This window comes from Acanthochromis polyacanthus, chromosome 11 (genome assembly GCF_021347895.1).
Source record: "Acanthochromis polyacanthus isolate Apoly-LR-REF ecotype Palm Island chromosome 11, KAUST_Apoly_ChrSc, whole genome shotgun sequence".
In the NCBI taxonomy this organism is placed as follows: domain Eukaryota; kingdom Metazoa; phylum Chordata; class Actinopteri; family Pomacentridae; genus Acanthochromis; species Acanthochromis polyacanthus.
The window spans coordinates 29,015,216-29,026,516 of record NC_067123.1 but is presented as its reverse complement, the minus strand read 5'-3'; the positions used below and the strand labels follow the sequence as shown (position 1 = coordinate 29,026,516).

The following is an 11,301-nucleotide window of genomic DNA, read 5'->3' as shown; positions in this document are numbered from 1 at the left end:
ATAGCAGCCGGCTAAGGTGGCTGCACATAAGGACGTCTGTAAATGACGTTGATTAGCTGCGTAAATACCTGAATCACATCATTGGCTGGAGCAGCCAGTCACAGGTCAGTCACTGACTCACATTGAATAATAGTACAGAATGAATTGTTATGAAATTATTTTATTTTCAATTTAGGTTGAATTTTTTTTGTGCGCAACGCAGATTTTCTGTGCGCTGAGACTGTGTCAGGAGTGCGCAATTGCGCACGCGCGCAGCTTAGAGGGAACAGTGCTTGTGATGTTGATGAGGTCCTGTGGCCTGACCAGGCTGAAAGAATTGCTGCAGACGTGGTGTAAATATTTGCATACTGAACTGTGTAAAATGCAGTGCTGCATTTTTGTCTAGGATTATTTTTATTTTGAAAAGTACAGTCAGGCACTGCAGTGGTCCCCTCTGAGTCATTTATAGGATGCATTTGTGTTTAAGATGTCATTTTTGAGGACTGTATCATTTTTTAATTACTTCTTGTGAAAACACTGAGAGAGGAGTGTTTTGTATTTAGCAGTGCAGTGTCCAATTTTTGCTTTGTGTCCTAATTTTGAAAACAAAGTTCAAATTTTGACAATAAAGTGTGATTTTTACACAAGTGTGCAGTGCTTTGCGAATTGTGTTCAAATACAGAAAATAGTGTGCAGTGTGTTGGGAAATGTGTGCTCTTTTTCAGGAACCGTATCATATCAATTGAGAAAAACTGTAATATGACACCCGGTGCAGACACCCTCTCTGAAGGATTTATTTCACAAAGTGGCCTTTCAGCTGCATCTGATAGATTCTTGATAACATGCAAAAATGCAGCTCATGTACTCTTGGACAGAGACTTTGACACAAACACAATGTTGATACTCTTTTCTTGTTTGGTTTGGATCTGAACCCTGACTCTTTCAGATGACCATGAACTGGAGCTACAACATGATGACGGCCTCGTGCTCATTTATTTCACAAATCCAGTAAATTTATATTTATTTATGTGGAAAAAAACTTGAAGTGCTTGCCAAGTGCATTTGACCAATGATCTCACACAAACAGTGAACACCCTCTCTTGGGCAAATATAAGCAAACAGCTTGTCGAGCATCTCGGCAGGATTTTTGGAAACATCCACCTGTGAAGACAAACTACACAAACCATCAACACTTTGTAAAACTTCAACATGATCTTGTTCCTCTTCTTTTTCGGTCTGGCTCTGGGTGCTGTGATTCCTACAGATGACCATGAAGTGATGCTTCACCAAGGCAACTGTTCCATGTTCTGGTCCAGGTTCAACGGTCGCTTCTACAAGTACATCGCTACACGTATGACCTGGGCTGATGCAGAGCTTCATTGTGTGTCAGAGGGAGCCAACCTGGTGTCTATCCACAGTACTGATGAACAGAATTTTGTCACTTCCCTGATCAAGAACTTTGATCCTGCTCAGAATTTGACCTGGATCGGACTCAGTGACATCCATAAGGAGGGAGCATGGATGTGGTCTGATGGGTCTAAAGTCAACTTTGTCTTTTGGAACGCAGGAGAGCCAAGCAATGGTGAAGGACGGGAACACTGTGGACACACCAACTTTGACACAGGGTTTAAATGGAATGATGTGACTTGTTCACGCACATTTCCTTTTGTCTGTGCATCTCGCACAGTTTATCCTTAACAACTGAGAAACTCGCAAGATAAAGATACAAAAATGAGAAATTCGTTTCATGAATATTCATTTTCACGGAAATGTGTAGATGTAGAAGAAACAACAACGTTCATATGACTTGTGCTTTCTCATGTTTTCAGTGAATGACTTATTCTATGATAATAAATGTGATCAGCAGACGAAAAACCATGAATGTCTTTTGTCGTGAACTTGAATTCACATCAGATATGACACTCATTGAATCAACTGAAATATTAAAAACACAATCACAACAAGCAGTTTTGTTTATACTCTTTAGAGCAGCTTGCAAAGCATCAATTAAACTAATACTGAATGAATATGAAGAGATACGAGAAGAATGCATTAGAGATACAGTGAAGAATATTGTATGGGCAGCACAGAGCAAACATTCTCTGCTCTGACAACAAGATCATTTAAAAACAAACTCTGAGGATTCAGAGCAGCTTTAATTAGGAATGCTATCTAAAGAAGGTACCTTGGACTGAACAGAAACCTAAGCTGCTGCAAGACAAACTCATTTATTATTTAAAGTCTATGATATTGACTGTTTTCATTTTTTCTGTCCTCTCTCCGGTCTACTTTGGGTCTGATACTGTGGTTATGTTGGTGAGTCTCAATTGCTAAAAAGCTAAACTCTATTGTCTGAACCAAATTTTCAGTTGCCTGAACTCACTTATTGAATCAGTCATTCTTTTGGCAAAACCATAAGTACTTTTCACCTGTTTAGACACATCTTGTCAACACATTGTCATTGTGATGCACCTGTGTTGCATAATGGTGAGCACAGGTGGCAAAAGTCAAACACAGTTAAAGCTCAGGTGTCACTGGTTGAACACAACAACTCAAAATTGATCACACTTGTGGCTAATGATGTGAGGGTACATACATACCAAAGCATGTGAGGCACTACAATGGATAGAAATCTAAGAAGAGGAGCATGGATACGGCATGCCAGGGTTTTTTTCCTCCGTTGCCTGGCCAGAGAAAATGTGTCCTGTGATGTAGAGGAAGTCCTGTGGCCTGACCCAGTACGGAGAAATGATGCTGTGGCAGAGTAGTGCACTTCTTTTCTTTGTACTTCATTTGTATATTTTTGTGCTTTATTTCTATGTACAAGTGCTACAGGTAAATGCACAGAATTTCCGTTTTTTGCACATTCTTTTTTCTATGTACAAGTGTTACAAATGCCCAGGTATTTAGTTTTGCACATGCATTTAGCCTAAATAAACATTTATTTCTATACCGCTTCATGTCCTGAGCATTGTGTTTTCCTTTTTTCTATGTAGTGTTTAGTGACTACTCAGTAGAGTATTTAATTTCAATTGACTTGAGGCGTGATTCATAGTTCAGTTTTGAGCACAGATTGAACTGTTTTGGGGTGAAAATTTGGTTTTGCAAGAAGAGTCAGAGGTTTTGGGAATGTAGCTTGAAAATTGGGTTTTGTGTTCACAGTTTAGGGAAAAATAGAGCAGCTTTCCAGGAATGTGTCTTAGCTATCGAGAAAAACTGTACTTAGCAAACAAATCTATGATACTGACTGTTTTCATTTTTTTTTGTCTCCTCTCTGGTCTAGTTTGGGTCTGATACTGTGGTTATGTTGATGAACATTACTGTGGTGCAATAAAACATATCATTGTTATTATAACAAACACCGAGGATTTCTTGAACAACATACTAAAGTTCAACAACTGTTAATACACAGTGACAAGCTTTTGTCTCTACTCATACATAGTCAGTGTCAAACTAAGACCTTGTTGTTTTCAGCATTGTGGGAAAACTACATTTCTAAACCATATGTTTACCATGCATATGTATTTATATAATGACACATGTTAAAATGCAATTATAACAAAATTCAAATGGCTTAAAGAAATCATAATTCATCATAAAGGTTGATGTGAAATACGAGGAGACACTACACAGAGAACAGGTTGTATGAGAAGATTGGTGAAACTGGTAAACACAATCCTCTTGAGAATGAGCAACTAAGCAAATCAAATTAAAGACTAAACGAACAGAACCGAACTTTGAAAGCCTTTGAATAACAGAGAACAGGTTGTATGAGAAATATTGGTATTTAGAAATCATTTCACATTGGACAAAATGCAATGACTGTCTCCTCTCTGCAGGTTTGTGGAATTTGATGCATCAGTTCTGCGGATAAGCTTAATATGGTACAATAAACATGTAATTCCACAGATAAACAAAGTTCCCTTTAAACGTACTAAAGTTTAACAACTGTTAATGAGTATTAAAAATGTATTCAACGTTCAACAAGTGATGTAATAGCAGAGTTTGATCAAAGAGAATTTTTTCAAAATTTTTTGATGAAATGAAAATGTTATTTTATCCTCATTTGATTCTCAAAACATGTAATATCATGAAAATCTAAATATTTTCATGATTACAACAGCAGGACATTTCATTCTGTGTATTTTTCTCTTGTGATTTCATTGAAGTGACATTTCATTTTGAACAGCTCATTTGATGTGATGATATTCAGAAGCTGATTACAGTTTTTCTCAATTGATAAGACACTTTTCCTGAAAAAGAGCACACATTTCCCAACACACTGCACACTATTTTCTGTATTTGAACACGATTCACAAAGCACCGTACACTTGTGTCAAAAGCGTATTTTATTGTCAAAATCTGAAGTTTGTTTTCAAAATTAAGACACATGAAGCAAATGTAGGACACTGCACTGCTAAATACAAAACACTCCTCTCTCACTGTGTTTTCACATGAAGTGTAAAAAATTTACAGCCCTCAAAAATGACAACTTAAACACAAATGCATCCTATAAATGATTCAGAGGGGACCACTGCAGTGCCTGACTGTACCTTACAAAATAAAAATAATGTTAGACAAAAAATACAGCACTGCATTTTACACAGTTCAGTATGCAAATATTTACACCAGGTCTGCATCAATTCTTTCAGCCTGGTCAGGCCACAGGACCTCATCAACATCACAAGCTGCATTTTCTGTGGCAAGAAAGACCGAGTGTGTTTGATCCAGTCCTGACACGCATCAACAGAAATATCATCACATGCCAAGACCACTGATTGAAAGAGATTTTCCCAATGTGTGGCTGCCACTCATATATCTTCTACCTCCATGTAGAGAACATTTCTTCTATAGGATTCAGAAAGGGAGAATATGGTGGCAGAAAAACCACAATAACTTGAAGGTTCATATTGAATCATTCCCGTATCAATAATCCTCTTTGAAAACTAACATTGTCCCAGAAAAAACATGTGTTCTTGCCAATCGCCCTGCTGCACCCGGGTCAGTAGGCCCTCGCCAAGTTCATCTAGCAAAGTCAACAAACGCTCGTGTTGTATGGGCCCAGAACTGCATGATGGTTGATTACTCCAAGATTGCTTATTGCAGCACAGAGGGTTATGTTGCCCCCACGCTGACCTGGGACGTTGACTACAGCCCGTTGTCCAATGATTTTTCTCCCTCTTCTTCTCCTCTTGGCCAGGTTGAAACCAGCCTCATCCACATAGATGTATTCATGTGTATCAACAGAATCCAACTGAAAAACGCTCTGGAACAAACGCACACAAAACAGAGAAAAATTCAGTCACGTACACTTTCTGTAATTTTACTAGCAATTTGGAACCAGAATCATGCATTAGATTTTTTAAAGTATTCTCAGAACATTTCTGATTGCTTGTATCGTTCCAGTATAGACACATCACTGAAGAGAAAAACAACATTTGCATACCATGTAAAGTGGTCCAGGATCAGGTGCATGGCAGGTCCAGATTCTGGTTCTGGCCGTGGTGTAGGTTGTGCATGTCCTCTTCTTCCAACATGACCTCTTGCTCCTCTGACATCCATTCTGAACAGCTAATGCTGCTTCCTAGAAAGTTTTATAGTGTGCAGTTCATTGGCAAAAGTTTTGACCTGTTGTGTCTTCATTGTGACAGCAGTGTTGTAAGTGTCCCAGTTCTACTTCCTCGTGATCACTTTTTGAAAAATGCTAGGAGTGAAAAGTTCTGTTCAAATTAGCAAAAAAAAAAAATGTCTTCAGTCTTTTTCAAAAAGAGTGCAAGAGTTTTGGAAACCATGAATAGTGTCCAGAATTCTGACAGCAGTGTCCTGTTTTTGAGAAATGTGTGCAGTCAGTTGGTGGCTGTGTGCAGTGAGTGGAATTTAGTGTCTTATCAATTGAGAAAAACGGTAAATAAATTTGAATGTGCTTGTGCTACTTGTTGTTTTGTGACTGTCCTTGTGGTGCCAGTGAAAAACAAAAACAGGGACAGCATTTTGTTTGTTTTTATTCAAGAATATCGGTGTTTCCACAGTGCCGGGATTCAGGCGTTTTCTATTTTTTGGACAATAGTTCTCTAGTTCCTTGGAACACTTCACCTTTTGAAACAGAAGAAAGAAAAGAAATTAGAAGAAGCGATGGGCGGTGTTGTCACAGTTACTCATATTACACTTCACTTGTTGTGCGCCTACTTTATTGGGAGAAATCAGGTCAAAGTGTTCCCAGACAGGGGAGAATCTTCTAAAAGTGTGCTATTTTCTTCATCACCTGCACCATACTGCAGGATTCTTGGAAACATCCAACTGTGCAGATAAACTCCAGCACACCATCAACACTTCGACGAACTCCGACATGATCTTGCTCCTCTTCTTGTTCGGTCTGACTCTGGGTGCTGTGATTCCTCCAGATGACCATGAAGTGATGCTTCACCAAGGCAACTGTTCCATGTTCTGGTCACTTCTAAACTGTGTATAGAAATGTTTACCATGCACGTGGATTCATATAACGACACTTGCTAAAATGCAATTATAACACATTGTCAAAGGGCTGAAAGAAAACAAAATGTATAAAGGTTGATGTGAAATACTGGGAGACACAAAACAGAGAACAGGATGAATGAAAAGACTGGTGAAACTGGTAAACACAGTCCTTGAGAATGAGCAACCAAGCAAACCAAACTAAAGACTAAATTAATAGAACAGAACTCCAAAAGTCAAAAACATAAAACTTAAAGCGAGACAAGGCACACACACTAAATACATGGAGCTAAGACATGGGGCTGAGAATCTAAAGTGAAGACAAATAACTGGAGAAGCAAGAGGCAGGACAGGAGACAGAACTAAATATATGGAGTTACACTGAAGTATATTTTATTTTTGAAAATTCAAGAGAAACGTATTTGTCAAATCTGGACCAGACTGGATGAAGGGAAAAAAGACAATACACACAAAAAAATTGGGCTGCAAGAAATATGTTCGAAAAGGTGGAATACTGTAACTTTTAAAACTGTAAAATCTGGGGGAAACAACTGCAAACATCTGTAAAATAGATTATTGTATTTAAAAACTATTTCAAAAAGTGTAACTTTACATTTGTAACATTGTTAAATAACTGTTTAACAAAGCAGAGAACATCTGTAAAACAACAGCAAATGTTTTGTTAAACAGCTACAGTGAAAACTGTTTTTTAAAAAGAAAAAACAATCATTTTTACATTGTAGATTGTCCAACAGGAACCTGTCCAGGATGTCTCCTGCCTTCACCCTCAGTCAGCTGGGATAGACTCCAACCCTTATCGACCCAACAGAGGGTAAAGCAGTGAATAGAAAATAGATGGATGGATTGTCGTAAAGAGGCCAAAGAGTCCTCAAAATACAGTAGAATAAAGGAATCACAAATTTCAAAAATGGGTTTTGGAAACATTAAGGGTTCACCTTAAATCTCTAACTTATCTTTAGATCATTAAAATGGGATTCAAACAATGATTTAAGTTAAGTTTCCCTTCACGTTTCCTTCAGCTGCTATGGCTGTTGAAACACTGAATGCAGCCTCCTGTTGGTTTTCTCTCCTTCACAGCTCGTGTAAAAATCATCGTCACACTGAACCACTCGTCTGCTGCCCTCAAGTGACCAAAAAACACAACAACAAGTACTTTCACATAGTTTAACCTCTGAACATGACACAAAAACTGAGATATTTTTCACCAATGAAACACAGAAATGTAGAGTAATTTACAATAAATTGCAAATATAACAATTATTCTTCTCTTTTATTGCAATAAGCAGAGATGTGTGCATAATGTACGCATTACATCACTGCACAGTATCTGAATGTGAGGAAACAAAAATACCATCAGCTTCTGGAAAGGTGATAATGATATAACAATCAGTTATTAGATATTACCTGATTATTGTATTTATTGGTTGCTCCTTATACCAAATAGCTAGAAAAAATCTGAATTGGAAGCCCAACAAAAGCTCAGGTCATGGGAGGCTGCTGTTGTCTGAAGCCCAATTTCACATTTGTGAGACTTTTATTTGATTTGTACAAATGCAAATGAAAGGGGCAGTCTTTTGAGGCTTTTTCACATCTGGACCACATTAGACTAAGTATAGACCTAAAACTGGACAAATCTGGTCTCCACTACAAAAATAAATGTATGTATGTATGTATGTATGTATGTATCTAAGTATGTCTGGATGGATGGATGGATGGATGGACGGATGGACGAATGGATTGTTCGATGGATGGATTGTCCAACAGAAGCTTAAGTCTTCAAAATACACTATAATAAAGGTTTCACATATTTCAAAAATGGGTTTCGGAAGGATTATCCTGAAATGTCTAACTCATCTTTAGATCATTGAAACTGATATTGAAACTGATGATAATTAAAAACAATGATATATGTAAAGTTTTCCTTAACGTTTCACTCAGCTGCTATGGCTGTTGAAACACTGATTGCAGCCTCTTCTTGATTTTCTCTCCTTCACAGCTCATGTAAAAATCATCATCACACTGAAACACTCCTCTGCTGCCCTCAAGTGACCAAAAACAGAAGTACTTTTACTGCTTTTTGTATTTGTGATTTTATTTGCAGTTTTCTTAGTTTTTTTTTTGTTATGTTTCTATTATTTTTATTTACAATGATTTTTTTCTGTAAAATGTATATGTTCAATATTTTGGGAGAAAAAACGAAAATGCTGTCTCACACTGTATGATATGTTTAATTGATGCTTTGCCCAAATAAAAAGACCTTTGAAAGAAAAAGATATTGCAACTGTATCAAGCCTTCACTCTGTTCTCTCTTGTATATGAGAACCTTTGCTGGTCACTGAAATGCAAAAGGTCAATACCAGAGAAAAGAGGCTGAGCAGCTGAAACAGATATTTCAAAACACACCAGAAAAAAAGATTGAGACTAATGTTTAATGTTTGTTAAGAGTAACATACTTGTTCTAAAATGTTATTTTTATCAACAGCACATTTTTTGAGCATCAAATGTGGTCAAAAAATATATTTATTATTATTGTTTCATGTGAAATTTATTACAAATATTCAATAAGGGTGCAATGAAAACTCTTCTTGATACGTTATAAATGAGAAAATTTTACTTTGAAAGTATTTCCTTTAACACAGCACTGATATGATTTGTTTGGTGTCCAGCAATCATAAAAATGAACATTCATGAAAAGATTTGCACTTTATCTTGCAGATGTCATTCATTAGCACAGACAAACACATGAAAAATCACTGAGCTGAAACAAGAACATTCTCAGTTGTTAAGGAAAAACTTATCTCAATCTACAAACAGAAGGGTATGAATATGAACATGAAATATCATTCCATCTGAAAGATGAGCCCCAGCTAGTGAGTCCACAGTTTTCCCGTGTTCCACCGTTTGGTTCTCCTGTGCTCCAACACACGTAGTTGACTTCAGATCCATCAGACCATGTCCATCTGCCTTCTTGAGAGGTGTCACTGAATCCAATCCAGGTGGATCTTGCTGAAGGATCAAAACTCCTGATCAGGGCATTGACAAAATTTTGTTCATGAGAACTGTGGATCGACACCAGGTTGGCTCCCATTGACGCACAGTGGACCTGTGCACCAAACCAGGTCTTAAGTGTACGGATGTACTTGTAGCAGCGGCCGTTGAAGTTGTACCAGGACGTGGGACAGCCACGTCGCTGTAGCTTCACTCTCTGGTCATCTGGAGGAATCACAGCACCCAGAGCCAGACCGAACAAGAAGAGGAGCAAGATCATGGTGGAGTCTTTCATCTTCATCATGATGGACTTTATAGTCTCGAAGTATGAGGAGACGTCAGTGTCTTGTTGGAGATGATCTGCACAGGTGGATGTTTCCAAGAATCCTGCAGAAATGCGTGACAGCTGCTTTCTTTTATATCCTTCAGAGAGGGTGGTTACCCTTCCATTCCACGAGTGTCAGCTATAAATTAACCAGGATCCTACAAAGATGCATGGAAATCTAGAAGTAATAAACCTTAAATATTCATTAACAATTTTTAATCTCTGGCACGTTTTGTTGATTATTTTTCTGTGGAATTCTGCTTTTATTGCACCATATCAGAGCTTATCTGAAGAACTGAAGTATCAAAGTTGAACGGTCTGCAGAGAGGAGGCAATTAGCAAGACAGTAAAGAGAGAATCCAAAAGTCATACGTGCATTACCCATATGTCATGTTGTCACTTGAATAGCAAAAAGCTCTTTCAAATTGAAATGGGAAGAGGAACTCAGTATGATACTTCCAGATGATCTGTGGAAAGAGAGCCTTGAAAATGTATCTACTTGTTCAAACAATGCAGGGCATTGTCTTTTCCAGTTCAATATTCTGCACAGGCTTCATTAGTCTAAGGAGAAACTACATGCCATATATCCACAAATATCACCTATTTGCGATAAATGCATGTCTCAGTGGCAAATCTTCTCCATAGTTTTGAATTGTGTCCAAAAATACAACATTTTTGATTTGACATCCACCGCGTTCTCTCTGAGGGCTTAAATGTTCTTATTGAGCCGGAGTCCTCCTTTATCATACTCAGTACATCAGAAGCATCCAGAAATTTAAGCAACACACAACAAGGCTTTCTTTCTTACAGTCTTATAACAGCCAAGAAGTTGATACTTCTACACTGCAAGAGTACTAAGGCCCCTACTTCCAAGATGTGGCTAACTGACCTAACTAGAACACTCCACTTGGAGAGAATAAGATACACTTTAAAAGATAGAATACCACAGTTCAATAAGACCTGGATGCCCCTGATATGATATCTTGCCAGCCAAAGATCAGAACAATAGATACTTTAGTGTGCACAACTAAAATACAACCCAAGAGTGAAAGTATACATGGGAAGCAGACTTGGAAAGATGTGAGGTGGAGGGAGGGGGGCACTGCAGACTTCTGATACCTCAAGATTGGAGATAACTGCTCTGTGCTGTTTGTCTTGTCACTTATTTCTACAGATATGGAGCTGAAAGAATACATGTAAAATATGCTTCTTTATACATCTCTGTAACCCATATTGATCTCTACAGACAAAGTGTAATAACCCCTGTTGCATATGCACATATGTATGAAAATAAAGGTATGTATGTGTATGTATGTAAATATGTGCATATGTAGATGTGCATACATATGATTATGTACGTGCAGGTACGAATGGATCTCCATCTCAAACACAGAACCTACTTATTGACCAGCCCCCACTCCCTCCCATTATACCTAAACCATCCTAAACGCATTCCACTCTATTCTCTCTCTCTTTTTTCTTTCTTTCTTTTACTTCCTTTTCTCTCTCTCTCTCTC

The 11,301-nt window shown here is 37.8% G+C and overlaps 2 protein-coding genes across 2 annotated transcripts; one reads left to right on the top strand and one right to left on the bottom strand.

The window, feature by feature from the left end:
* Positions 1–1,109: 1,109 nt before the first annotated feature.
* Positions 1,110–1,857, top strand: LOC110969250 (lactose-binding lectin l-2-like). The gene has a single exon (XM_022219301.2). The coding sequence runs from the start codon at positions 1,189–1,191 to the stop codon at positions 1,675–1,677; it is 489 nt and encodes a 162-aa protein (XP_022074993.1). The 5' UTR covers positions 1,110–1,188; the 3' UTR covers positions 1,678–1,857.
* Positions 1,858–9,265: 7,408 nt separating this feature from the next.
* LOC127536196 (ladderlectin-like) lies at positions 9,266–9,739 on the bottom strand. The gene has a single exon (XM_051955909.1). The coding sequence runs from the start codon at positions 9,737–9,739 to the stop codon at positions 9,266–9,268; it is 474 nt and encodes a 157-aa protein (XP_051811869.1).
* Positions 9,740–11,301: the final 1,562 nt, after the last annotated feature.